This window comes from Actinia tenebrosa, unplaced genomic scaffold, assembly GCF_029948245.1.
Source record: "Actinia tenebrosa isolate PJP-AT-01 unplaced genomic scaffold, QUT_ActTen_1.0 PGA_scaffold1__47_contigs__length_23844297, whole genome shotgun sequence".
Lineage (NCBI taxonomy): Eukaryota > Metazoa > Cnidaria > Anthozoa > Actiniaria > Actiniidae > Actinia > Actinia tenebrosa.
The window spans coordinates 20424849-20452602 of record NW_028292578.1 but is presented as its reverse complement, the minus strand read 5'-3'; the positions used below and the strand labels follow the sequence as shown (position 1 = coordinate 20452602).

Here is a 27754-nt window from a genome sequence, read left to right as displayed (position 1 = left end):
CATTTTACAGTTCTGTTCAGTGATAACGAATAATAGTTCCAAGCCAAATTGGATTTGCCGCGTATGATACAAAGTATAGTTTTGCTATGCATGGAAACCCCAGGCTTGACTTGGAACTATTATTCTTGGTCACTGAACTGAACTGTAAAATGGAGTATTCACAACATCAGCAATATAAATATTTTGAGATTCCAAGGCATGATCAATTACTGATAGCACCCGACTTCTTACCCAATGTCAACCAAAAACAAAACAAAATAGATATGTTTACCAATTTCTTATGATGTAAACATTCAATATAATCTTCTCTCTGATTCTGGCAGACTTCCCACTGGTCTCTCCTTCCTGCCTTCTGAGCACAAGTCATCAAATCTTCCCAAAAAGGTGAGCATCTTGATCTTCCTCCTTGTACCCCATACATAATATCGCTGAAATATAAAGTATGGTTATTCATGATTTCACCCACAAGCTAGTTCTGCACAACAGATGATTTTCACATTGTACCAATTACCAACCCCCTCCCCCCCGGAAATGAAGCTCCTATATTCCTGCTTTTTCGTCCAGCTCATCTACACCACTCCCGCAGCTGGGCCAGACTTTCTAAAGGATTTGAATCTTAAAGTATTTTTGTGCGTATTAATGCTTTGGTGCAACAGTACAAAAATATGTACGATAAATGGTTCAAATATAAATTACTGTTTGAACATATAAAGTAAATTCACATCCAATAGTATTTAGTAGATATCCATTCACCTATCTATCTTATTAATATCGTTATCAATTGACGATAACTTACCTATTTACTTCAAAACAGTTCAACGACGTCTGCTCTTCTTGTCCAAAACACCAAATCCAAGATGGCGTCGAAAGCTTATCCGGGACTTACTCTGATGGGGGATTGCGCTGACCTGTAGTTCTCGGCAAAAAAACATTGGGCTTCCTGTGGTACTAATAATCAACTCTTTTCATTCTTATTTCTTTTGTTGTCTTTTTATATCTAATATATTAAGTTTCAGACGCTAAGATTAATTTTCTTTTGTTTTTGTTGAATTATATATGCTTATATGTGAAAGGCACTACGATATACTAGCCGGAGGTGAATAATATACCTCCTTGAATCCCATACTTTCAAACTAATTTTCGAGTCAATTTTATGCATCTACATTTCTTTTGTCATTTATATTTCAGTTGTGTTGTGTTTATAATTATAAAGATGCTAGAATTAATCTTCTTTCGATTTTGTTGAATTAGAACCCTTCCCAAAGGGAATTCAAGGTATTTTATAAAACGACGCACAAACAGCTGATTGGGTGTTTTTCACATTTTAACGTTTGTTTATTCAATATTTTGTCCTTAAATAGCGGGTGCAAGACTACAATTCCAATACAAATTTGGAAGCATTCATGATTTGTTATTCTTATTTTACAGTCTTACATAACCCAAAAACTCTCATAATAAGATAGTCGTAAAAGCTTTTTTGTTCGCGTTTAGTCGCGTGGATTAAGAATTTTAATTTTGCATAAATAAATAATTTTCAAACTTGCCGCCAAAAGCCAAGTTAATCCCTTTGTCCTCCTAATAAGGACAAGTAGAACATGCGCACCTCTGCCTTGTCAACAAGCAACCGAAGAATGTATTGTTCGAAATTCCCGCGAAATCATAAGCCAATAGCATTGCAGCACATATTGGTTTCCTGCGAACGTGATTGGCTGGTTTCGTTCTAGCGCGCGAATTTCAATATAAATTTTCGCTTGGCTTCAAATTTGAATCATACCTTCGCTTCTCTCTTAGTTTAGCACGTATACGTACTTTTATATCTCCTAGTTTTTTAGCTATTTTTCTACTTTTTTAGTCTAATTTTCAATTCAAAATGCTTGGTTCAGATAACTACACCCTCAAAAACAACGACTTGAACAAATTAGAAGATGGTTTGAAGAAAATCTCGATCGACAAATCGAGTTCTGTTATTCCAACTACCACCGAAGATGAGGAGAACACGAACTTCAAGGTGAGTATAACGCAAAAATTCTAAAAAAATTTCAAAATGAAGCTAAATCTAAAAGAAAGATTCATCCTTAAGAACTAAATAATTTCAAATTCATTTAAAAATTTACTTTCTTAAGCTTCAAAATAAGTATTCTTTAAGAGTCAAAGAAATTCTGGCGCGCGAACGTTGAAACGGAATCCTTCGGCATGGAAATTCCATAACTCTAGTCCTAAATTTTCACGACTTCTAAATTCTAAATTACAGTGTTAAACTCTTATTCTTACTAAGAATACATCCAAAGACTAGGATTGGTTGGGAAAACTTTGAGTTTTTTCTTTGAAGTGGGCAACGACTTGAGCAGTTTTGGCGGGAGTATCAAACCAAAGTCCAACTGCAACCACACTCTCGATATACTTCTCTTCTCAAATAGATGTCTTTTTGCTTACGTCTTCTTCTACATTCTTAATTGAATTACTTAAAATAAATCCATTTTAGTTTGTTTTCAATTCCTAAAGAAAATATTCTGGTTTTTTTTTTGCATAAAATATAAGCGTGTATGAAAACCGTTAAGAGTTCTTTGTGTCCTTTGTAAACCCGAACATTGCATAACATGTAAATCTCTGTTACATAAGTCTTTTCTTTTGATTATAAGGTATCTGTAAGAACACCACCAAAGACCAAGAAAAAGCCAACCTTTAACACTGAAGATGAGCCCCTATTAAGAGAGAACCCACATAGATTTGTGATTCTTCCAATTAAATACCCTGATATCTGGAATATGTACAAGAAGGCAGAAGCTTCAATCTGGACAGCAGAGGAGGTGGACTTGGCTGGCGATCAGAGAGATTGGGCTAAGCTCACTGTAAGAATAAGTTGTACTTTTCTTTACAAAGTTTATAAAAATCCTTTTGGGGCCATTTTCTACCCTGGTGGACGGACAACAGTTACAAATTCTAGAGTGAGAGAGTTTATAAGCCCCCTCCCTTGACTCCAGGGTTTTTCTCCATCTGCTTAACCTAATATGGTAAATTCCAATTAAATTTGTAGGTAAGTTGTGCTTCTATTCTGTTGTTTCAGGGTATTGATAAAATTTGCTCTGCATTTTGTTTCAGGATGATGAGCGTCACTTCATATCCCATGTGCTTGCATTCTTCGCAGCCAGCGATGGCATTGTAAATGAAAATCTGGTGGAATGTTTCAGTCAAGAAGTGCAGATCCCTGAAGCCAGGTGCTTTTATGGATTCCAAATCGCTATTGAGGTAAGATATCTATATTCTTCCTTTAAGATGTCCTTGAAACTTGGCTAGTCAATGATTGTTGTCTGGTCAAATTCCTCTTTGATCTTTTTTATTCGTTGCAAAGGAGTAAATTTCAATTATAATTAAAAAAAGCTAAGGTAATTTTTGTCAATTTATTAACAGAACATTCATTCTGAGATGTACAGTCTCCTGATTGAGGCCCTCATCAAGGAAACAGATGAAAAGATGCGTCTATTCAATGCCATTCAAACAATGCCATGCATCATGAAGAAGGCTCAATGGGCTCTTGACTGGATCAACCCCGAAAGAGCAAACTTTGGTGAGAGGATTATTGCTTTTGCTGCTGTGGAAGGGATCTTCTTTTCTGGTTCTTTTGCTGCAATCTTTTGGCTAAAGAAAAGGTAATGATGAGTTAATGTCTTTGCTTTTTCTGTGTCCCGACATTTCGTAAATAATTAATACCAAAAATCCACAAACATAGTATCATATTAATATTCTTTTTTGTTGATTTCAGGGGACTTATGCCTGGACTTACTTTCTCAAATGAACTTATTAGTAGAGATGAGGTGAGTTGTTAAAATTTAAAAATCATGGCATAGCAATAGTGCACTTACCTTTTACCACCAGGGGTTTGGTTGGGTTAAACTCCTGGACTTAGTACTAAATGTGATAAGAGTTTTTCTCTGGTTTCTCTTCCTCTGCCAACATGCTAAGGCCCAATTCAATTTTTTCCCCTGACTTAGATCACCATAAGTTTCAGATATCCTTTAAGCTCAAAGTTTAAGAGCTTTATGTATAGATCTGAAGGAAAGTATCCATACCTCCACAGCTGGGGCAGTATTTTTTTTTACCAAGGGAAGATATTCCTATGATCAAAACAAAAATTAACATTAAGCTTGTTTGCATTCATTAAATATTTCATGTGTTATACTCCAGGGTCTGCATTGTGACTTTGCCTGTCTAATGTTCAAGCATCTAGTCAACAAACCATCAGAAGAAACCATCAAAATGATTATCAAAGATGCTGTAGTAATTGAGCAAGAGTTCCTGACATCTGCACTTCCAGTCAGACTGATAGGAATGAACTGTGAACTAATGAGGCAGTACATAGAGTTTGTAGCTGACAGGCTCTTAGTAGCATTACAATGTAGCAAGGTAACTTTTTTTTGTTAGAGTGATTTTCATATGATCGTGAAAGAATAGGCAAACTAATAGTTAGTAGTAGACTCTAAACCAATGATTTTCTTTTTCTTTATCAACTAATACAAACTAAATGGTCTATTTTCTTTCACGGTCATATGAAAATCATTCTAGTGTGGTTTTTCTCTACTTGTTGAAATCATGCATGCATAGATGAAATATTTAGCTTTTTTCACTTTTAAATCTACTGCATTTAACACCACTCCTAGGTGGTTGACATGATGCCTAACAGGGATTGCAACACAATTATTGATAAGGCAGCTGATAGATTGATTTAGAATTTAGAAGTTGACTTTCGTGGCGGGAGGAAAATCCATAGAGAACCAACAAACAACTGTACTCACATATGACACTGAGCCCGGCAGGTCTCAAACCCAGGTGGCATTGGTAAGAAGCAGTGCACAGCACCCACCCTTCCCACTTTCACCAACAAGTAGGACTAAATTATATACATAAAATTTAAATTTAAACATTAAATTTGTTGTTTTTCTACAGGTATACAATGTTGAAAATCCATTTGACTTCATGGAAAACATCTCCTTAGAAGGCAAAACAAACTTCTTCGAGAAGAGAGTAGGAGAATATCAGAGGAGTGGAGTGATGAACCAAGACAAAGAAGCTAATGTTTTTACTTTAAATGCAGATTTCTAAAGATATTTTTTCAATACCTTAATTGAAATCAAGTTATTTGACTAATTCAGATTAGAAATCTTTTGGCTACATTAAACTGGATTTATTTAGCCAGCTAATCCAATTGGCAATTAGTCATTTTCTGTGATGCTCAAGATTTTAGTGTAAACTATTGTACATATTGCAACACAAGATTAGATTTAAGCACTTTTATACATATTAAAGAATTTATAAAGGCTTAAGACTAGGTATTTTGATTTTTCTTTATTCTTTAGAAGTATTTTTTTAAGTGAAAAGAAGTGATTTTTCTAATAAATCTATAGTTATTTTCATTGTTACTTAAGCTTGTGAATGTAATTTGTACATGCATCAAATATTTATTTTTCTATGCACTTTCATTGTAAATATATTAGTATTGCTTTTCTAATTTTTTTTCATATTTTTAAAAATATATATTGATATAATAAAGAGTTTTTAGATTGGAATCTTGTGATTTTTATTGATGTGAAATTATTACTGTGAATGTTTAAAATACAACATTTTCCATATGTTGATGATAATTTCTGTGAATGGAAAACTAAAAGGGAATAAAGGTTGTTGAAGACAGAATAGGGGTAGTCTGCTTCTCAACAAATGCTGGTTTAAACTAGGTCTTGCAGTGCGACATGCCTAACCGTGGCCACCCAATTTTTTTTTATTAATGTTGTTAAATCCTTTCCTGCCAAGTGTTTCAATTATTTATGAAAATGTAGTGTTAACCAGCAAAGGGACCAAAATGGGTATCACTTTCTAGCCATTTATTTAATTTTATTTCTTTATTTAATTTTAAATATTAACTTTTGTGGTTGTCCTGAGATGTCTGGCTAACTAGTAAAAAAATAAGTTTGCCATGTCACACTGTAAGTAAAAGGGTAACTTGGTTACCCATAGGGAAGAATACTGGTGCAGAAAATTGTGTAGTGGAACAGTTCATAGTTGAACTATACTTCTATACCTGGTCTTTTTACATTTTGACTTGATGGTAGCTGGTTTTACCAACTAAGGCATGTAGATTACATGTAATAAAACCCTGAAGTAAAAACAAAGTGGTATCTTGTGATCATTAATTTCAGCTTTGGAGGGAGAGATTTTTCCCATTCCTAAAAATTCCACGAATTTAGATCAGAATTTATATCTTAAAGTAGAAGCTAGAGTGCTTTTAGTCTCACTGTTGAATAGGTGATGTCAACTAAATTAGATAAGTTACTTACTATTTTAGCTGACGTCACAAATTTGAAACTACGAATAAACAGCTACTGAGATCAGGGGGAGAAACGATGATACAAATGAATGTCTATTCACTCAATCTCTGGTAAAACAAACCCCGGATTAGCATGACCTCTATTTGGTGCACTTTTACTATTTTAGGTGACGTCAACTAAATAGTTATCTAAGTTAGATAAATTTATCTAACTTTTCAACAGCGAGACTAAAAGCACTCTACCAAAAAAACAGCTTTTGAGATCTACCAAATTTTTTTTGGCCTTGGGTAAACTTGATGCAGACAAAGGACTTGGGCTTCCTGTGGTTTCCCCCAGGACTCTGGAGTGGATCACCGAGTCTACAGAGCAGCCATGATGGAATTATGGATCCTAAAATCGTAAATTTTCATCGTCTTTACTCTAAAATTTCTTAGTTATACACCATAAAAACATCATGAGCGCTCCTATGAAACCATGGGAAGGTGCTGGAGTGAATTCCAGAGCGAACACACCAGTTCGTAGCTCACTAACTCCTCGTCCTTCGGTCCCGTATGGTAATCGTCCAAATGCTTTGAATCAAGGTTCTTGCTGTGATGTACAAAACAACACTAGGAACCCTCCACCAGTACCTAGTAGACCACAGAGATCTGGTTTAGCAAGTACGGGTGGTTATGGCGGGATGTACGGAGGATATGGTTAGTAAAAGTACCCAAAAGTTGTTGAATATTTTTTACTTGTTACGAAATAACATCAACAACATCACCAGACTTGTAATGTCACGATCTCTTTTTGATTCATCTTTGCACAAGAAATGAAAGTGAAAAAGCTTTTATTAGTAAGTATTGAATTTGGATGCAAATGCTATAGATTTTTAAAGAAAGTGTTATGTTTGGTAGTTTTTCGTCTTTAAAAAAAAGTTATATTATCTGGCATTACACAATGAACTTACGGTATCTGTAAATGCCGACACGGACGAATAATACGACGACTTTATCGCACGTGAACGGGCTTACGAGTAATTGAGGAGATTTCGGGAATAATTTTACGGACAGCACTTGACGACGAATTGAAGTTTATTACAATCCAAGAACTTGTCGTAAACTAGAGTTAAATGATACAAAGGGCATGACTTAATTACTAAACTAGAAACCTGCATAACATTCCAATCATACCATTACGTAAATGCATGCTTAACAAAGAATGATAAAGAGAATCACAATAAACATAGAAAACTAACATAATATTCTAGCGTAGATGAATTACATTGAGAATAAAATACTATAAATGTAGCATAAACTTATAGGCCCTTACGCGTAAAGTGATAACATATAATACACACCCATAGGTATAGTGGGCTTCCAGTCATGCATTTTAAACTATAACTTATTATGAGAAACAAAGCGTACTTACATAACAGTCCCGCTTGCCGAGGTTAAGATATAGGTTATTGCTCCAACAAAGATAACTAAAAAACTACTCTAAACTCTTTGATCACGAATAGATGTGTTCTCGTCGACTTCATACACTAATACTAACGCTAAGTGGAATTGAGACGTGTTGTAACTAAGTGAAACGTTAAGGATATGACGTAACTAATAATAGATACAAAAATAAAGTGTTCGTGGGCGGGGCTGATAAGCCTTCCTTTACAGTATCATATAAGAAGCCATGAAGCCCAACCTCTTATAAGATATGTTCATTACTTTTTATCAGTTATTGGATAATGTATGTCACATATTTTTCAAAAAGCATAATCTGTTGACGTACATTGATTTTATTTTATGTTGCAAATGCTGTTTTTGATATTATGTAAACTCAGACATTTTAACGGCTTGTTGTGATATTGTATTTCCAGAAATTATCCATACTTCCCACCTAACCCCCACAGAGGAATTTGGAATTTCCAAGGGGTAGGCCTATAGGGGAGGGGGGGGATCAGAGAAAGAGCAAAATTACAGAGTTCGTATGGAAGAAAATTTGAATTTCCTGGATGGGGGGATCTTAAAAAACTATTCCTCCATAGGGGAGGGAGAGGGTATGGATAATATCTGGAAATACACATTGACTTTTACGTCTGCTACATGTCAAAAATATAATGGGTAGCAACTGATTTGTTTTGATTGACAGCAACGAAAAACCAAATTAATTTTACTCTGCAGCTCTCAACTACTGCAGTTATCCTCCACTATTTAGGGTGCTCTCGTTGTCCAACTGAGTGAGTTTCACAAAGAAGAATAACATTATTTTTTATGTGCTAGGTGGTTATGGAAGTGGCTATGGAAGTGGCTATGGAAGTGGCTTTGGAACAGGAATGTATGGAAGTAGTTTTGGAGGAATGGGCGGAGGAATGTATGGAGGAGGTATGCATCAAGAAAAGAAGTTTTTTTAAGGTTTTAGGGTTCAATCTGTGAGTTAGCTGTGCCTTGACTTAGATTAGCACAGAGGTTGTTTCAGGGTTCAATAAAGTTATATGTACAATCTTAGGCAGTTTGCAGTAATTCTTCTGCCTTCCTATTCAATGAAATGAAAACCAAAATTAAACCCTGTTGATGTAAAAGAAAAGGATTTCTTGACGTTTACAACTTCAATGCAAACTAGACATCTGAATGTTGTACAAGGTGGTAGAAAGCTAAATAGCTAGTGATCTATTAGTGCCCAGAAGAATGCAAGAGAGGGCCATTAAATTTCTACTCGGTCAAAAAGGAGGCTATCAAATATTTGATGCTACATAAAGAAGAGTTACAATAATCCAACAAATTTCAAGGGGAGGGTCACGTTTTTATGCAGACAGAAGAAAGGGGGGTCTAAAGATTTTATATTACTGTTTATTCCTCCAGCCCACCTCCCCCCTCCCCCCTCCTGAAAAATGAATGCTCCCTAATGAAACAAATCCTTGCTCAAAGGTTATGGTGGAATGTATGGAGGAGGCCTTGGTGGATATGGAAGCTACAATAGAATTGGTGGCCAATACGGTGCTCAAACCAGCCCATTCATACGAAGGGCAGAAGAGAGCAGTCAAGCAGCATTCCAATCTGTGGAATCCATTGTACAAGCTTTTGGTTCGATTTCAATGATGCTGGAATCCACACATTTTGCGATGCTCAACACATTCAGAGCAGTACTTGGTGCTGCTGATCACTTCAGTAGACTCAAAACGCACATACTCGGTGCTATCGGAGCTATAGCAATAGTAAAAACAATGAAAACCCTGTGCAAGAAACTTCTGTATATATTAGGATTAATTAGGAGCACAGGAGTAGAGAATGAGGTTTGGAGTGAAGCACAGTCGACTGTTGTGGCTGCTGCAAGTGCCGAAGGAAAGGATGGAAAGGCAACCAAGTCATGGCCTATAGTGATGTTTTTTGCCGTTGTGATGGGGGTACCTTGGGTCATTTGGAAACTACTGAGATCTTTAACACCTGAAGAAGATAGTAGCAGGGACTGGATGACAGGTATATATGATTGAAATAATAAATATATTCACTGTATATAGAGGATATTACATGGGCGCACGGAGATACAAATTTTATCTTCGAGTGTTCAATTGATATCTCGCGAGAGAGCACAGCGAACAAGTGAGATATCTAAATTGAACACCAGAAGATAAAATTTGTATCTCCTAGCGGCCATGTAATGTTCTGTTTATTATATAGATATCGATGAAACTTAAATAAAACAAAGGCTCAAAAATTCTTTATTAAAATAGCAAGCCAATTCAACAGCGATATCTTCACGTGTGAAAGATATGGTATCTTCCACTGGTGAAAGATATCAAGTTTTCGACACTAGAGAAAACCTGGTATTTCATCGATATCTATATAATAAAACCAATTACATGTAGTTGAATGTTGCAATTCCAATATTATCAGGAGTGGCTGTGCCGCTATGAACTTAATTATGATAACGGCCTTTGTTGTCGTTGGTTTCTTTTTTGTTTGATTCAGGACCTACTGAAATGTTTAATATTTTAGTATTGTTGTGGAAAATTGGTTTTACAGAACGACAATTCTGCATTATGATGGTAACCGGTCATGATGCCCCCACGTAAACCATAACGGCCCCAGTCTGTACTACCATAATGCCCCCAGCATAAACCATGACGCCCCTAGTCTCTATTAACACTTATTTAATAAGATGTTTAATGATAATAATATGGCATCACGAACCCATGTAAATCGGACACTATTGGAGTTGTTTCAGGATCGTTACGGTTTTAAATAACTCGTCAAACATGGTTTTAAATGGGTTTGCTACCAATTTCATTGATGATTGAGATTGATTATCTTCTTACAGTTCCTATGTACCTTTAATAATGATTCCAATTTTTTTATATAATAATTGTCTTGATTAACTGTAGTCTATTTCAGATTAGTAATTTTTCATAAGTGTTTGTCTCAATCAGCATTTAGCGCCAAAAACAGCGTAAAACATCTGTAAAGTGTTCTTTGTCCAAGTGTTAGTTGCTCATTGTTTCAAATTCTGTCGTTAGGTGCTGGAGATCATGTGCTTGGAAGGGTCGAGTTTGACTTTGTTGGTGAAGCTGAAGATGAACTGTCTGTCTCAGCAGGAACTGTTATCAAAATGGCTCCCAAAGACAGACAGCCTCGCCTGAGGGGTTGGCTGTTGGCTACTGTAGATGGAGAAAGGGAGGGAATTGTTCCTGCTAACTATGTTAAGGTAAGTCTTTATCATCAAATGAATTGAGAGCTCATAAATATCTTAAGTTTTCAATCAGGATTCATAATATGACTAATGTATATGGTTGTGACTGATTTTAATTACTGCAATTTTTATGAACATGCAAACTCTTTGTCTGCAAGCTGCATGCTGAAGTTTGGTTTTTCGCTGCCGTCAATCCAACCTAATCAGTCGGTACCTTTCATATTTTTGACTGGTGGCAGTGAAAAACCAAATTTCAGTGTGCAACTCGGAGATGCAGAGTTTGCATATTTATGAAAATTTACCAATGGCCCTCGTCATTTTTTCACCAATGAAATCTCTTTCATATAGCTAACTTTATTTACCATTTCAAAATCAGATACTTGGACTTCAGCGTGGTACTAAATCCAAAGCACAGGGACCTGCTCCTACATCTGCAACACCAGCAGTTCCACCTGCAACACCTTCAACTTGTAACCCCACTAGTGATAGATGTAGCAGTAATGCTGACTTAGGGAGTGAATTCACAGAAGCATCAAATGCACCAACAAATACCGATGCAAATCCCAATTCACTTGAACCGTCTTTTAATGATATGAACTTTGAAATGCCAGACGATTCAGAGATGAATTTGATTGATGCTGATGGTCAGACTTGATTGGATTCAGATCTAAACTTTCAGTCAATCTACTCATGAAAGCATAAAATCCTAGGCTTGTCTGGCTTCAGAAATGTAAAAAGTGTTATATTTTGAATCATAATATATTTAAATATAACACGTGCTGATTGGCTCTAAAATTTTATATCAGAGAAAAGAGAGCACACAGTAATGCAAAATTGTTCAAAAGCAATAGAAATGCTTTGACCATGCCTAGTGTTCATAAGCATGGTTATCTCATACTCTACACTACTCTACTGTTTATATCATGATACAGAGATATAAGCAGCAGTTTTATATTTCTTGAAATAATAGTTAAAATTAATGAAGGCCTACACAATGAAATAACTTTAAAACGCTTTATTCATTTGACTCAAAAGATATGATTTAAGAGACATCTTATTGATTGTATGTAGTGCTATGAATTAATTTTAATTTGGGTTCTGTTGATGAGTCTTGTATATTTATGATTATCACAGATCCCTTTTAGCAATTCCTGGAGCAGTTCTACCTCTGAGTGCATCCTTTCCATCCCTACCCAAAAGAATTGAGAGGACAAGATACATGACCGCCATGTTGGTTGATATAACAAGAGATACCAAGACCAAATAATCATTTGTTCAAGTCAACCAACATGGTGGCTATGATGTCACATGCACAAGGACAAAAGACGTGCGCCATGTTGGATGATATAACAAGAGAAACCAAGACCAAATCATTTGTTCAGGTCAACCAACATGGCAGCTATGTCGTCACATGCACAGGGACAAAAGACATGTCCGCCATGTTGGTTGATGTAACGAAAGAAACCAAGACAAAATCATTTGTCCAAGTCAACCAACATGGCAGTTTAGATATGAAGGACACAACATTAGATTTCAATTCTGAGACTAGTAAAACTGTATTGAGAATATGCAACAATTCATACTTTACAATATTTATGTACTTTGCTGTTCACTAAACCACTTTTACCAGCTGACATTCCTAACAGTGACGAGCCTGATAATCGAAAATATACCAATAATATAATTTGTTAAATAAATTATTAGTGGTAGGGAATATGAGATTTTACTTTCCCTGTGAAGCAGTTAGTAGCCTATAGATTGTAGTAGACACCAAATTATTGCCTTGTTTTGTTTTCTCTAAAACATTAATCACTATTGTTTTTGTCTCACAAGAAAGTAAAATACTCTAAAGGTTTTCAGATTTTTCAAATCAAAAATTTTATTCTAGTCAAGTACTAATAAAAGTACTGCTGCTCTTAAATATGGTATTCATGTAGTCATGGTTGGATTGTTGTTAGAAATTTTAGCATCCTTTAAGACTGTTAAATGCAACAACTGTACCAGTTACACCAAACTGCAGAAGAAGCATGAACAGAACCAGGGGGGTTCCTGCAGCACCCTTTCCCAAAGGTAGATTATTTATAGCATTTATGTTTTTGGAGGGATGGATATGTTGAATGGGGAGTGACCCCCTTATTTAAAACCCTGCATGTGCCCTTGTTGCATAGTACACCATCAAATAACCAGACATTCTAACCAGTTTCAAAACACTTCAAAAGGATTTATAATGTCCATTCAACATTAGTGTCAGCTTGTCCAAATTCATTCCAATACATAATGCTGGTCAAAAGCTTAACTCTCAAATCTTATTAGTTGACCTTGTTTTTCTTTGGAAGGTCAACTCGGCCAAAGTTCGACATGGGTGCATAAGACAAGTATATAAGGCTTTAATAGATTTTCATGTAAGATTTTTGTTATTCAGATATTGTTCTTGTACATTTGACATTTTCCCTTGTAGCATGGTTTACATGTCGTCCATAATCTCTTCATCATCAGGATTGTCATCATCGCCATCAACTTCTGCATTCTCCTTCTCAAGCCTTTCCATTTGTTTTGCCAACTCTATTTCATCTGTTTCTGTCACTACTTTAGGTGGAGCTTTCTCAGTAAACTCTCCTCCTGACTTCTTTATTGAGGTTTTTATTGCGTCTACTGCTTGTACGAGGCTTTTCAGTCCTTCCTCATGGTCCAGGGTTGTAGTTGTGATTACATAGAGAGGTGCAGCTATAAGGTTTACCTGTCATCAAGAAAATCAACAAACATGAATCAGAATTGAACACTCGTTTGAATACTGAAAAAATGCCAAAGTAAAGAGAAAATTTGGAACAAAAATGTAGGTGTAACATGCTTACAAAGAGAGAAAAGGACAAAGTGCAAGACCACCATGTCTTTTTGCATAACGGGAAACAAGACCGATTTTTTGCTAAAGACTGATTTTTTCGTTTTTCAAAAAATATAACAGCTTTTTTTATTGCTGTCATGCTAATGGTTTAAGTAAGTTTAAAACACCGTTCTCATAATGGCTGACAAGCCCACAAAAACTAGGCCACCCAGTCATCTTGCAAGGCTGAGCAAGGCTGCTCATACAAAATAAAGGTGGATAGCACGAATTCAGGTCAAAACAAAATGTCAGTTTCTATACTTTTCTCCTATAAACACATTTCATGTGCTTCTATATCTTCTAAACTAATGACTGGTTGACCTCATTTTTGTGCACTTGTCAGCCATTATGAGAACGGTGTATGATCTCATAAAGTTTCAAAGTTAACCAGTCACTGACAGTGTTGTAGTGTCCCAAATGAATAATATTTTCAAAAAATCAATGCTATTGCTGTTACCTTGATTGGTATTTCTTCGGTGGAGCAATCAAGTCCCTTCCTTAATGCTTGTTTTACAGCATCGATTCCCTCATAACCATAACAAGCCACCTCCAGGTCGGCACGAATCTTCACAGCTTGTGGTGTTAGTCTTCTCTTGATGTTTGCAAGAAGAGTTTCTTTGGTCTTTTCATCAAGATCCAATTCATCTAAAACTGCGGGATCTCTGTTTTGAAAAATATTCAAAGAAAAAGTATGATCAGAATTCAGGATTTGCAAACCTTTTACCACTTTTCATTGCTACCTGCTGAGCAACACCCCAGTGGTGGCATCTGTCAATCAAAAAAATCTTTAGGCTAGTGTCTAATGCACCTTTTTGTAGTTCCCATGTACCCAATGTGTAATAATCTATTTGATTGACAGTAGAATATTGCATGATTTCCATGTCGCAACTGATGTCTCAATCAGCTCATAGCAATGAAAGCTGTGGCAATGTTTTTGCAAACCCTGAATTCTGATCAACATTCATTATTTATTATTAAAACTCTCCTGAATTCCTATGCTTCTTGTATTTAGATATCATAAAATCGTACTTACGCTACAGCGAGTTTAAAAGCATCATATGAGCTGCCAGGGGTTTTGTATTTTTGGTCAAAGTACCAAGCTGTCTTCTCGTAGAGCTCTTCAAGTTGATCATCTGATTCATATCCCAGGATTTCTGAACAATGTCTTAAAATACTGTATACCTGGCAACGTAATATTTATTTGTCAATGAAATTATCGAAATGAGCTCAGTCAAACTCCATCAAAACATGCTCCGACGAAGGACTAACGTCTGAAACGTCAGTTTCACAAAGCTTTTTACGGTGATCCAATAATCTACAATTTTCTACTGTTTTATTCAGAAACACCGACTCAGTCCATGCTAGTTCTACTAGTTATCACCACTCCACTAAGACATGCAAGAGAAAGTGTTGAAAATAACTCCATTTGGGATTAAACTCAAAGATTTTGATAAAACAAGATGTCTCAGCTATATCTGAAGACAAGTTTTATCAAATCTGTGTTAAATCCAAAATCCTTGCATTCAGTAAAGATATTTTTTGTTTAATAGCTGGGAAATTTGAACATGAAAGGATTCCTGATATCGATGTTTGTAAACCATGAAAGTGTATAGTGGGAAATACAGTCTAGGTAATCATTTTGTTTATAGATTGTCTCAATCAGCACAATCAAAACAGTGGTAAGTACATAACTTTCTACTTTGTCACATTTTCTCTTTACCGTTTTAGCTTTTGTAAACTTTTCTTCGCACTTCTTTACTTCTTCTGGGGAAACACGTCTTTTTGATAAATCTATGTAGCCTGCAAATATCATAACGATGTGTCACATAGGAATTAGAATTTATATTTACTGGTAATCAGAGGCGCAAAGCAAAAAATTCCCACTTTTAATCATACAATATCATTGCTAGTATCTTGAGCCCTATATTTTGTGTATACATGCTTCGCACCATCATGTGATGGCAGTCATGACAGGAGGCAGGAACAATTGAATCTGGTCTAATCTGGTTTATATGACAAAGAATTCAGTTTCTCCCAAGGGAGAACGACTCTATTGTTATGCCTCCTGTTATGGCTGTCATCACTTGATGGTGAAAAGCTTCTATATCCCCCAAACCCCCAAGTCATACTGCCCCAAATCCCTCCCCTATCCCCAATGCATAAACATTAATTAAATTTTTCGTGTTCAATTTGAGCATAAATTTCGTTTTCTGTGATATTTAATTATTTCTTATGTAGATGGCAGAGACTAGGCAAATACAATCAAGAAAACTTAGTTTCTTGATTCCATTAACGAATAAACTTAGGTTGGTTGCCCCTTTGTTAGACAGCTATCAAAGGACAGACAGACAGACACTAGCGTGACGTGTGCTTCTTTTATAGTTAAACTTTCAAATAAAGATCCTTTAAATTTCAAATGATTCATCAATAAAGCATACCTTTATCTTTATCCACACGGATAACAACCACACACTCGTTCCTACCGACTCTAATAAGCTTATTAATGGAACGAATTCGTCTTCTTGAGAGTTCACTGAGCAAGATCATCCCTTCAATGTTGTTATACTCCAACAGATTGACATAAGCACCCATCTCAGCTATACTACGGACATTTACCATCACCACATCATCCACTTCGGGATAGATATGCTTGTAAAACCTACAACCGATCGGCATTTTGAAGACTTTTTCGGATTTTTCGATCAGTAAAAATCCACCATGTGAAAAGACTGATGCAATGGAACAGACGAGGGAGACTGGGACTAGGTTACTAGGACTACACGGTAATGATGGACACAGGTAGACCAAAGAACGTCATGAAAGATGATGACGTCAGAGTTAGCGAGGGTGTTGCCTCATTCGGTAACGACCAAATGAAAAATAACACATTTTTTTAATGGAACCTTTGGTTAAAACTTCCAAGCTTTTGTCTCCCCGATTAGTAGGGCACTTGTGCCCGGCTAGAAGATATAGAAACATTAATAAAGTTATTATTATTATCATCATCATCATCATCATCATCATCATCATCATCATCATCATCATTATTATTATTATTGTTATTATTATTATTATTATTATTATTATTATTATTATTATAAGCTTTAGCCTTCATAATGTGTATATAAATGTTTGAGGGTTTGACAAGACGAAAGAGAAAGACGAAAAAGGACCTCTGCTAAAAGCTTTTAGACGTTGTCGCATTCCGTTTGAAATGTAATGGACGGATCAAGCCAAGAAAAAGTGAAATGTAAAACGTGGCTTTGAGATTTAATTTTTTCAGTTTTCATTGCAATTTAAAATCTTTGTTTTGAGGAAGACCAAAAATTGATATTTTCGTTTCACAATAATCTGCCTAATAACAGATAAGAAAAGACAACTAGCTAAAAATTTACCCTTTTATCATTACTGCCTAACAGATATCACACTTTTGTCCCTTATGAGTATTTTAAAATTATTTTCGCTTATCAAACAAAGACGGCAAAAGATAATAAAAGTTTATGATGTCATTTTTTAAATTCGTGTCTATGACGTAATGTGTATGTGAAACTACTCGACGACCGCTTGAGTTTATGGGTAAAATACCTTATACATATGAATCGTATCATTCAAATACATACTTACATATATTGAGTTTCAAATCAATATTTTAGGCTGCGTTTATAATAGGGGGGGGGGGGGGGGGGGCAGCAGGTGAAAATTTGAAATGTCCAGAATATTTCTTAACACCTTCCCTTAAAAGTCCGTGCAAAATTATACGATCCCCGCTAAGCAAGGCTTGTAGCTTCTTCCAAAAATTGTGCATTCCCCCTTTTTTTCTGATAAAAATTTGCCCATCCCTTCCTTTTTCCTACCAAAATTTTTCCGATACCCCTAAATTTCACCTGCCCCCCCCCCCCCCCCCTCCCTCCTCTGCCATACATTATGAACGCAGCCTTAAATAAAGAATTGGTTGTAAATTTACGTAAGATTATAGTTTCATTTCATCTAAACTTTTCATATTTTGTTTTTAGTCTTAATTTTTTGTCTTATATTGCTGAATTGCATTTATTTTAATTCTTTATCATTTTATTCTTACATAAGCTTTATTTAGTTATTCACACACATGTCGACATCTGTTTTGTTTTGTCATCGTGAGTGAAGACTGGGTCGAGGGTGAAGGCGTAGATCTTGTTCTTTGATCCAGCTTTCTTTTGACTGAAAACTTCAAAACTCACCTTCAAAACATAATAAAAACAACCTAAAAGGCGATCAAAATGGGGAATTGCTATACAGTAGGACCTAATGAAGCCCTCGTCGTATCTGGTAACGTGCTATTTATGTCGAAATGTTTATAAATTGTAGGGTTTTGGTCTTTGAACACTGGTGTAGTGAGGCCTTGTTGTTCATTAATGAACATATTTATCCACAGCTCTAGTGTTTTAGCGCATGTTTTCTTAAACATATCGACGAAATTCTAGAGAATTCTATTATTCTTGTTTAAATTCTTTTTGAATTGGTGCATTTTCACTTGGTTAAAGTGAACTCCAGGGCTCGTTCGTCACGGAGTAAGACAGTCAACCATTTTGTGCATGAATGCACCCATCAACGAAGACTTCGCGAGTCCGTATTTTTAATCCACCTTTGTAGGTCTGGCTAAGGTTTTGTTTTCCTTTGTTAGGTGGCTGTTGTGGTGCTGGGAACAAGAAGACAGTAATCGGAGGATGGGCATGGGCTTGGGCTTTTGTGACGGATGTACAAGCGTAAGTATTAAACTGTAACCTGTTGCCTCGAAAGCTATTTTTCCATCGAGCTCTCTTCATTCCCAACCCCAAAATATTCCTGTTTGACTTTAATCCAAAGCAAAAATCTAATTCATCGATGCTTTAATGTTTTTAATTGTATATAAGCTCATTTGGAATAATATTTATACTTCATTGATGAGCTATATAATGATTTCAGCTTTAAGCGGTTATAACAAAGTGAAAATACTATTTGTAACAGAGAGCCTCTAATATATTCACTTAAGATTTCCTATTACACATATTAAGCGCTGATATGCTATCTAAATAGCATAAATATATAATATCAGTGAGATATTTAGAATATGCAGATGAAAAACTTTAAAATATATACTATAATCCTCACTTCTGAGGTCGGTTAACAAAAGCAGAAATAAGAATGACAAAACAAGCAACTCCTGCATTCAAGGCTATTCCATGGTATGTTCAAAACCATTTTGTAGCAAGTTATATTTATCTTATTTACAGTATATCACTGGAGGTAATGACACTAAACCCTAAGTGCGAAATGGTAGAAACATCACAAGGTGTTGCTGTCACAGTAACAGGTGTTTGTCAGGTGAAGGTCATGACGGAGCCCCGCCTCCTAAAAACAGCTTGTGAACAGTTTCTTGGGAAGTCTACTAGAGAAATTGAGAGTGTTGTCTTGCAAACCCTTGAGGGTCATTTGAGAGCTATCCTGGGTACCCTTACAGTGGAGGAAATCTATAAAGGTAAGCAGACAGAGCATGTTGGCACCTCAAGATCAGGTTATACATACAGCACTGTATGTGGCATCTATGTAAATACCATTTGCATGTATGAAAAATGATTTCTGCATGTGTAAAAGCACTGCACAGCAAAATTCAACGGCCTGCTCTTTTGTGTGCTGCGACTATGTATTGCAGGTAGTCTTTGCATCCCTAACATTATAGGTTAAAGTACCCCAAATTATTTGAAATTTCTTTTCAGACTCACTGACTGATTGATTGATTGACTGACTGACTGACTGACTGACTGTATGACTGACTGACTGACTGACTGACTGACTGACTGACTGACTGACCTGACTGACTGACCTGACTGACTGAATGAATGAATGAATGAATGGATGAATGAATGAATGAATGAATGTCCAACCAGTCGACCATCAACCAACTTGCATCCACCTGACCGAGTAACAAAATGACTTTCCATCTGACCAATTATTGGTTTCATTCTTATAGATCGAGAAGCTTTTGCTGCTCTGGTCAGAGAAGTTGCATCGCCAGATGTGGGCAGAATGGGCATTGAGGTTCTATCCTTCACTATCAAAGACATTGTTGACCAAGTGCAGTATCTTGACTCTCTGGGGAAAACACAGACAGCTAAAGTAAAGAGAGATGCAGACATTGGTGTTGCTGAAGCCAACAGAGATGCAGGAATCAGGGTCAGTCAGAGCATTTTTTTCTTTACTCATGACGAGAACTTTTCTTCAAGGTTGACGATGTGGCAAAGTTTTATTAAAGTATATCATAATCCAATAGATCTCTTAAGCATGTTTTTCCCATTTCAGAACACTTGTCATTCCCTAGAGTATCATTTCGTCATTTAATGGTTGCACATGAGAAGACACATGAATGTGGATACAACTCACACAAAGAATGTTATTGTCAAGGGCATGACAAGTGGTCTGAAATGGAAAAAAACATACCCAAGCTCAAAGGGTCTATTGCCTTTTTTCCTATTTTACCATGCAGGAAGCAGAATGCCAGAAACAGAAGATGGATGTTGTCTACCAAACTCAAACCAACATTGCCGATTCCTCAAAAGATTTCCAGATGCAAAAAGCAGCTTTTGACCAAGAAGTAAACACAAGGAAAGCAGAAGCTGAGCTTTCTTATGAACTACAGGTGAGTACTGTAAGCTGTGATGCAAGCAATTCAACTTAAAGTGTGCATTGCGAATTTCAAGCACATTAACACCTATGACTTCACATTCGTTAGAATATTGAAAGAATAAAACTTTTATATCTCCAAGATGCATCACTACACTAATGATATAAAAATATTTTGCCATTCAACTATTAATTTCATGTAGGATCAATAATAAAAATATTGAGTTACAGGTGTTCGAGGGGAATTTTAAAACAGGGCTTAAAATAACAGCGAGTAATATAATATTGGACAGTGTCTGGCAAAAATTGGAACTCAAGATGAATCTTTGCTTTGCTGGTGATTTTGGCCAGTAATGTTAAGGCCAAAAATGAAAAATAAAAAAAAAGAATAATGAGATTCCTAAATTGATCAATTATTGCTTGTTCAATTAGGCTGCTAAGGAGAAGCAGAAGATCAGGTCAGAAGAAATCCAGATTGAAGTTGTAGACAGAAGAAAACAGATTGAAGTAGAGGAAAAAGAGATTCAACGTAAAGAGAAAGAGTTGATTGCTACTGTCAAAAGACCTGCAGAGGCTGAGAGCTTCAGGGTTGAAACGCTAGCTCAGGGACAAAGGTAATAAATAATAATTATTATTCATCTATCATTAATTTATCGATCCATCATGCAACCATATTCTCACCCATCTGTCTTTCCATTTTTTTGATCATTTATTTATCCATCCATTATCCAACCATCATACATAGATTCACCCATTATCTATCCATAACTTAGTCACCTACCCATCCATTCAGCAATTCGTCCATCCACCCATAGCTTGACATTATAATAATAGTTGATTTATCAGAAAAGGGAGTTTACTATAACATTTGTCACATTGTTAATAGTAAAGATTTCCCTTAAACTGACAAGGATATGCACTTTTGAGAGTAAGTATTTTCTTGAAATTTTACAAAGAAATGTGGTGTTCAGCCTGATAACAAGGCCAACCAAACATGTTATGCGTGACAACATACAGTAATTTTCTTTACAAAAATGCTTAGTTTCATATCTTTGTCAGTTTAAGGGCTATCTTTACCAAACTTTTCAATTTCACAAATTTCGATGTGAAAAGTTGTTAGTAATTTCTATTCTCGATAATCAAATCTTGTAAATATTTCCCACTTAGCATGATATAGGTGTATTACTTCATTTATTATCTGTGACAATTGGCTTTTTATGTGTCGTAATTACATTGTCATAGCATTTTTTTTCTTGTAGAACACAGACTGTCCTTACTGCGCAAGCTGATGCTGAGAGGATTAAGGTGAGCAAATTATGTCTTAGACTTCTTCTTTTAGGTCCCTCTTCCATTCTTCCATACAGTACCTGTATTTTGGCATTTATTTGTTCTTCTACGTCTATGCAAAAAGGTCTAATGTGTAGTTCCAAAAATTATCCATACCCGACTCACGGAGGAATTTTTTTAAGACACCCCCTACCCCCCAGAAATTCCAATTTTCTTCCATACAAACTCTGTAATTTTTGTTCTTTCTCTGACCCACCTACTCTTCGGAAATTCCAAATTCCTCTGTGGGGTGGGTATGGATGATTTCTGGATCTACACAATAACGCAATATAATGTTTATCAAGATATGGCATAACTAAGATTGGTAGAAAAACGAACCTTTCCTTTCAAGGTCCTAGCAACGTGCCTGACCTGTCACCCATGAAATAAACGAAATGTTTTCCTATGCTCAAATTCTTCATCTTTGTTATTGTAGATGGTTGGAGCATCCGAGGCAGCAGCTATTGAAGCCATTGGTAAAGCAGAAGCAGAGCGTATGAGGCAGAAGGCAGCTGCATACAAGATGTATGGTGATGCCGCTATGACTGCTCTAATTCTGGAATCTTTGCCGAAGGTATTTTCCTTAGATTTTACAGATTATTATATTTTCTTCCATCTAGAAAATAATGATTTATGATGATTATGATTTATATAGCACCCTTTCTATAAGATATAATCAAGGTGCTTTACATTGAGTTGAAACCTAAAATATCATAATCAAAAATGACTTGTATTCAGTTTTTTCTGTAATCTTATTTATATTAACCCTTTAGTGCTCAGGCCCGAAATCACTGGGGTGGGTTCTGTGACCAACCCGAAATGGAGTCTTCATCCATAATCACCACCATGATTGATTTTGATTTAGTTATATGGAAATTTATGTTATCAATGACCACACACACAAAAAATTGAGAGCTACACAGATGTTTAATATCCAAGTCTGTGGTAATAAAAAGGAAGATACTTAAATGTATGAAGATAGAAAAATCTTTTAAGTAGCCAATAGTGTCGCTGATATTTTTGTTGTCGATCTCGGCCACTGAAGTGGCCTATGGGTGCATATATGGAAGGCCACTAAAGCATTAAACATATGTATGTCAAAACCTAGGGTCAATTATCAATAATTATCGAGACATTTTTCTCCCTCAATTATCAAGACCTTGGCTATTTTATCTGCTGAAGCTATAACATGGCCTTGGTCTTGATAATTTACAATATAGTATCATGGCCTTGATTTTTACTTAAACTCAACACTTCCTCCTTGATTTCTTTATAGATTGCTGCTGAAGTTTCTGCACCCTTGTCGAAGATTGAAGATGTTGTTATCATTAATGATGATGGTAACAGTGTGACTGGTGAGGTCTCTAAGCTGATTGGACAGCTTCCTCCTTCAGTACAAGCCCTGACTGGTATTGACTTGTCTGGAGTAAGTCAAAATAATAGTCATTTACTATCTATAAATATCTCCCTGATTATGCCATGAAGAATGAAATAATCACTAGCTAAAGACATGAAGAAACAACCAAACTATTTATAATATAATGTGATAATGTGTAGTCCCCCACCCACCCACAGAGGATTTTTCTGGAAATTCCAATTTTCTCCAATATGCTGGCCTCTCACCTCTTGTGAAGAGTAGAGTTTCTTAGGTCTTCCTTAATTCAAAGGTTCACATTTTTCTCCCTCTGCAAAACCTTACAAGCTAAATTCCAGTTTCGATCTGAGAGTTCTAGCTGTGTCATGACTTTGGATCAGCCCAGAAGTTGTTTCAGGGTTCAATCTCTGAGTCAGCATGCCCTGACTTAGATCAGCCCAGAGGTTGTTTCAGGGTTTGATCTGTGAGTTAGCTGTGCCCTGACTTAGATCAGCCCAGAGGTTGTTTCAGGGTTTGATCTGTCAGTTAGCTGTGCCCTGACTTTGATCAGCCCAGAGGTTGTTTCAGGGTTTGATCTGTCAGTTAGCTGTGCCCTGACTTAGATCAGCCCAGAGGTTGTTTCAGGGTTTGATCTGTCAGTTAGCTGTGCCCTGCCTTTGATCAGCCCAGATGTTGTTTCAGGGTTTGATCTGTCAGTTAGCTGTGCCCTGCCTTTGATCAACCCAGAGGTTGTTTCAGGGTTTGATCTGTCAGTTAGCTGTGCCCTGCTTTTGATCAGCCCAGAGGTTGTTTCAGGTTTAATCCATAACATTTCAAGGTTCTAGCTTTCAAATTTTTCTTTACACTTCTCCTCTCAATATTTTTATACTAACTACTTTTAATGTTTGTCATTCTCAGGTTCTCAAGCAAATCCCTGGAGCAAGGGTTGCATAAGTGAAACACTTGCAAAAATGAAATGAAAACCAACATTTTTCTTATAAAATATCATTGTAAGCCCTTCTTTAAGTTTATTCTTGTCAAATTTATATCATTACTCATTTGTACAACGAGTTGTATTCATAAATTATCATCAATGTCTTCCATACACGTTTGGTCACACAGCAGTATGGCCAAAGTAATACTCTAACTAGCTTCTCTGTCTTACCAGAGGTTTTTAGGTTTAATTTACACGTTACCATATGGTAACGTGTAAAATTGTTATTTTTTCTTCATTTTTTGTTTAAAAGTTTTGATGTTTTTTCTTATACATTTTTGTTTTTTTGGGGTTTTTTTTTATTACTTTGACTATAACCTCTTTCATTCATGGCTGTGTTAATTAACATCATGTTAACTTAAAGTATGATCCTTAAAAGTTATTTAGCTGCACGTTTTTAAAAATTCTATTATATTTGTGGACCTGGCTGTATAGAGTGGGTAGTACTATCCGATGGATAAATTTATTGTTTTAAAGCATTAGACTTATCCACTGAATAAGTCGAATTTATCCATTGGATAGCTCAGGCCCACAAGTAAAAAATAATTCACAACATCTCTTTTGATTTAAATTTTAAATATTTATGCACTTGGAATATGTTATGCAATTTGTAGTCTATAATCCAATATACAACACAGTTTGTGTACGATCAACAGTCGTTGCCATGCTTGATTACTTAGTAGATTTTTGGTGTTGTCCAAAACCTAAAATGGCAGCTTTTGAGTGTTTGTACAGGATTCTGTACTAGTTTTACCATAGTTTACAAGAATGTGTCTTATTTACAGCTGTTGTCATTAGCTGTCATCTAATTCGTTCTATACAATAGGAATATTCCTCCATATGGAGGAGTAATAGGCACTGTAAATCTCTTGATAAATCTACACACATTCAGCTTGTCTAGTTGATGCTTTATATCATAATATGCATCAGCTTATCTAGTTATTTCCTCTCTATTTTTCTCCAAGAAAGTCTTTACCCTGGGCCCAGTTGATCAAAGCCCGATTAGTGCTAATCGTGGGTTAACTCTTAATAAGACCTATAGAGTTAATCCTGGATTAGCGCTAATCCAGCTTTGAACAACCCGGCCCTGTAAATGAGTTTGTTTTAGGGATTTTATATGGAGAGTAGATCTTACCTAAGCTGAATTTGTTATATGTATATTGAGTAATTGCTTAAAAAAATGAAGTTACCAAAAAAAATAATACCATGCTTTAATGTAACAAGTGGTTTTAAATTCCACTATTGTTCTACCATGGAACCATGAGTATTAGAAATCCTCAGTGCTCCCTGTGGACCAGATGACTGAGAGGCACTGGAACCCACCAGGTGTTGTTCTCATTTGAGACAATAATCTTAAGTGAGAAATCTAGGTAATATTCATTAGTATGTAGTATCCACTTGATTAGGTGTGTAAATCATAAGCCTATTTCTATTCAATTTATGTACCAATAAAATATGAAAACTAACTGGAGAGTGTTTCAATTAAGGATGTTCGCTTGGCAAAAGATCCCATCTTCAGATTTTATTTTAAAAGCTTTAGAAATAAAATCAGAGCAAATAAAAAAATGGGGGTCACTGTCTTCGTCTAGCAGTTGAAGTTCCGGCTCTGCGAGAATAACGCGCCCGGAAACTCAAACTTCACCCCGCTGCTCACAGAGGCTTCTCGTAGTTTCTCCCTTCCTTTTAGTCTCTTTGAAAGTGGCCGCTCCGTTTTGTGTATTTTTTTTTTTCTTTTTTTTCTTTTTCCTTACTCTGAAATTGCTTCGCGGCGAATTTCAGACAGAGATAAAAAGAGGAAAAAACTAAAAGAAACCTCTGGGACCAGGGTAGACGAACATGGAAAGCTGTAAAAAAAAAAAAAAAAAAAAAGAGCTGAAACTGATAACACATCGAAAAGTGTGCGTTCTCAAACGAAAAAGCGTTGCTGTGGACGGGACCTAAATTTATTTGGTATCGAGTCAGTCGATTAAGAAGAAGAATGAAGGAAAATGAAACAAAATAAATGGGGGGAAAGGAAGAAAGGAATGTTGAATAAATGATTAGGAAAAAGCAAGAAAGGAAAGATAAGCAAAAGTGAATTAAAAAAGAGAATTAGCGAAAATAATAAAGAAACTTTCAATGATCTTATCATCAAGTTCATGCAATCTTTACTATATGTTGTTACCTTTAAATCGTTGAAAAAATGAGTTGTAAATTAGAGTAAAAAATTCATCAAAAGTTGGAAAAAATCGAGAAAAGAATTCGACCAAGGCCGTGAAATTTCAACTCTTGAACTTAGTGATCGGAAATGGTTATCTTTATATTATAGACTATTATTATTTATTACTATTATATGCATATGATTACTTCCATTAATATATATTATCATTAAGCAATTAGATACTACTACCCTACACTACCACTCGCATGAACTTTCGATGAATTCCATCGCGGTACATTGGTTCCATCCCTGCTATTAATCCCTGCTTGCTTTATGGTGGGTGGCTTGGCTTTAACTGATTCCCTTCGCATGGCCAGAGTGTAACAGCGCTCCCACAATACTTCCCATATTTATGCTTCGACTTATCTTTAGTTGCTTCTAGCTTTAATAGGCATTTCTGAGCTTCGGAGCTTGCTTGAACGTAACCTACATATACACTAATACGAACATAGCAACTATATATTATTGGGGAGAGGGAGAGGTTTTTTGAAACCATTTCCGATCAACTTAAATTTCTGAGCATCGAACCACGGACCTCCAGGGTTTGAATCCCGGTGCTCTTTCCACTGAGCTACCTTGGTCGCTTAGAAAATACTTGTTAAAGTTTTAGCACTAATCTCCGCCCGAATATTGACGAAGAACGTGAATATTCACAGCACTGTTGCCGTGGAAACGATATTGTGATTACGCGCTTAAAGGCTCTGTTCTTTTGAACGACACATTTTCAACTTTGCCACAGGCTTTCTAATATATATTGAGATACTTTCTAATGACATAATGTTTATACTCACTGATAAAATTGAAATTCAAAACTCGATCCAGTCCCTTGCTCGCTCCGCATAGTGGCCAAAAGGCCCCTTTCTGATCTAATATATCGTGACCAAGTGCATCTTAATGAGGCTAACGAATGTGCGAAATATAAAAGCGTTTTTTTTTTTTTTAATTTTGGGGCGGATCCAGGGTTGGTAAAATAGGTGACAAGTCACCCCTTTTGCTCAAAGTTTTTCAGCATATAGTTAGTAACAGTCACCCCCTTTTTCTTGAATATCTGGTAAAACCTTTGTAATGGTCACCCCTTTCTAAAATTCCTGGATCCGCCCCTGAAATGGCATATTATAATGTTCAGTCGCCTGTCAAAGACAAAACTTCTAAGCTTATATCTTCGCATATAGACTCGCTATTATGCACTTGGGAAAAGGGCTTATCTTTCTTGCAAGTTTCGACATTAAGTTGCTGTTTCCATGGCAAAAGTCTCGTTACAATTCACATCTTCCGTTGGTATTTGGTGGCCCATCATTGAACAATTTACAAGTGAGTTCATTATTCGTGTGGGGATAAGTGCTAAAACTTTAACAACTATTTTCCAAGCGACCAAGGTAGCTCA

The 27754-nt window shown here is 36.0% G+C and overlaps 4 protein-coding genes and 1 long non-coding RNA gene across 6 annotated transcripts; 3 read left to right on the top strand and 2 right to left on the bottom strand.

The window, feature by feature from the left end:
- Nucleotides 1–1765: 1765 nt before the first annotated feature.
- Nucleotides 1766–5473, top strand: LOC116288932 (ribonucleoside-diphosphate reductase subunit M2 B). The gene is made up of 7 exons (XM_031695799.2): nucleotides 1766–2008; nucleotides 2640–2849; nucleotides 3100–3246; nucleotides 3409–3647; nucleotides 3761–3812; nucleotides 4183–4401; nucleotides 4942–5473. Exons 1-7 carry the CDS (start codon nucleotides 1871–1873, stop codon nucleotides 5095–5097), a joined length of 1161 nt encoding a protein of 386 aa, XP_031551659.1. The 5' UTR covers nucleotides 1766–1870; the 3' UTR covers nucleotides 5098–5473.
- LOC116288933 (uncharacterized) lies at nucleotides 3501–7962 on the bottom strand. 2 transcript variants are annotated; one of them, XR_016120155.1, is made up of 3 exons: nucleotides 7728–7962; nucleotides 3861–4112; nucleotides 3501–3636 (listed from the first exon to the last, which is right to left on the bottom strand). It is a non-coding gene; the product is annotated as an uncharacterized LOC116288933 (long non-coding RNA). The 2 variants fall into 2 exon arrangements; XR_004196252.2 differs by lacking the exon at nucleotides 7728–7962 and adding an exon at nucleotides 6071–6673.
- Nucleotides 6657–12900, top strand: LOC116288914 (peroxisomal membrane protein PEX13). Its single transcript, XM_031695779.1, has 5 exons — nucleotides 6657–7012; nucleotides 8576–8677; nucleotides 9221–9769; nucleotides 10807–10994; nucleotides 11356–12900. The coding sequence occupies exons 1-5, from the start codon at nucleotides 6772–6774 to the stop codon at nucleotides 11632–11634; spliced, it is 1359 nt and encodes a 452-aa protein (XP_031551639.1). The 5' UTR covers nucleotides 6657–6771; the 3' UTR covers nucleotides 11635–12900.
- LOC116288915 (eukaryotic translation initiation factor 2 subunit 1) lies at nucleotides 12517–16613 on the bottom strand. Its single transcript, XM_031695780.1, has 5 exons — nucleotides 16299–16613; nucleotides 15581–15660; nucleotides 14894–15042; nucleotides 14318–14522; nucleotides 12517–13716 (listed from the first exon to the last, which is right to left on the bottom strand). The coding sequence occupies exons 1-5, from the start codon at nucleotides 16534–16536 to the stop codon at nucleotides 13444–13446; spliced, it is 945 nt and encodes a 314-aa protein (XP_031551640.1). The 5' UTR covers nucleotides 16537–16613; the 3' UTR covers nucleotides 12517–13443.
- A 1387-nt stretch (nucleotides 16614–18000) lies between these two features.
- LOC116288931 (flotillin-2a) lies at nucleotides 18001–25636 on the top strand. Its single transcript, XM_089033115.1, has 10 exons — nucleotides 18001–18165; nucleotides 18521–18602; nucleotides 19110–19354; nucleotides 19847–20049; nucleotides 20360–20512; nucleotides 20929–21110; nucleotides 21756–21801; nucleotides 22259–22396; nucleotides 23099–23248; nucleotides 24095–25636. Exons 1-10 carry the CDS (start codon nucleotides 18117–18119, stop codon nucleotides 24128–24130), a joined length of 1284 nt encoding a protein of 427 aa, XP_088889241.1. The 5' UTR covers nucleotides 18001–18116; the 3' UTR covers nucleotides 24131–25636.
- Nucleotides 25637–27754: the final 2118 nt, after the last annotated feature.

What these genes read in the sequence shown, in the direction of transcription:
- LOC116288915 (XM_031695780.1), bottom strand. Translation starts at nt 16,536, where the DNA reads ATGCCGATCGGTTGTAGGTTTTACAAGCATATCTATCCCGAAGTGGAT. An exon ending in GCTTTTAAACTCGCTGTAGC is followed by an intron (nt 14,523 to 14,893) that starts GTAAGTACGATT and finishes TTTTCAAAACAG; the next exon opens with AGATCCCGCAGTTTTAGATG. An exon ending in CCGAAGAAATACCAATCAAG is followed by an intron (nt 13,717 to 14,317) that starts GTAACAGCAATA and finishes TCTTGATGACAG; the next exon opens with GTAAACCTTATAGCTGCACC.
- LOC116288932 (XM_031695799.2), top strand. Translation starts at nt 1,871, where the DNA reads ATGCTTGGTTCAGATAACTACACCCTCAAAAACAACGACTTGAACAAA. An exon ending in AACTTATTAGTAGAGATGAG is followed by an intron (nt 3,813 to 4,182) that starts GTGAGTTGTTAA and finishes GTTATACTCCAG; the next exon opens with GGTCTGCATTGTGACTTTGC. An exon ending in TAGCATTACAATGTAGCAAG is followed by an intron (nt 4,402 to 4,941) that starts GTAACTTTTTTT and finishes GTTTTTCTACAG; the next exon opens with GTATACAATGTTGAAAATCC.
- LOC116288914 (XM_031695779.1), top strand. Translation starts at nt 6,772, where the DNA reads ATGAGCGCTCCTATGAAACCATGGGAAGGTGCTGGAGTGAATTCCAGA. An exon ending in TAGCAGGGACTGGATGACAG is followed by an intron (nt 9,770 to 10,806) that starts GTATATATGATT and finishes TTCTGTCGTTAG; the next exon opens with GTGCTGGAGATCATGTGCTT. An exon ending in TTCCTGCTAACTATGTTAAG is followed by an intron (nt 10,995 to 11,355) that starts GTAAGTCTTTAT and finishes TTTCAAAATCAG; the next exon opens with ATACTTGGACTTCAGCGTGG.
- LOC116288931 (XM_089033115.1), top strand. Translation starts at nt 18,117, where the DNA reads ATGGGGAATTGCTATACAGTAGGACCTAATGAAGCCCTCGTCGTATCT. An exon ending in ACAGAGATGCAGGAATCAGG is followed by an intron (nt 20,050 to 20,359) that starts GTCAGTCAGAGC and finishes TTTACCATGCAG; the next exon opens with GAAGCAGAATGCCAGAAACA. An exon ending in AGCTTTCTTATGAACTACAG is followed by an intron (nt 20,513 to 20,928) that starts GTGAGTACTGTA and finishes TTGTTCAATTAG; the next exon opens with GCTGCTAAGGAGAAGCAGAA.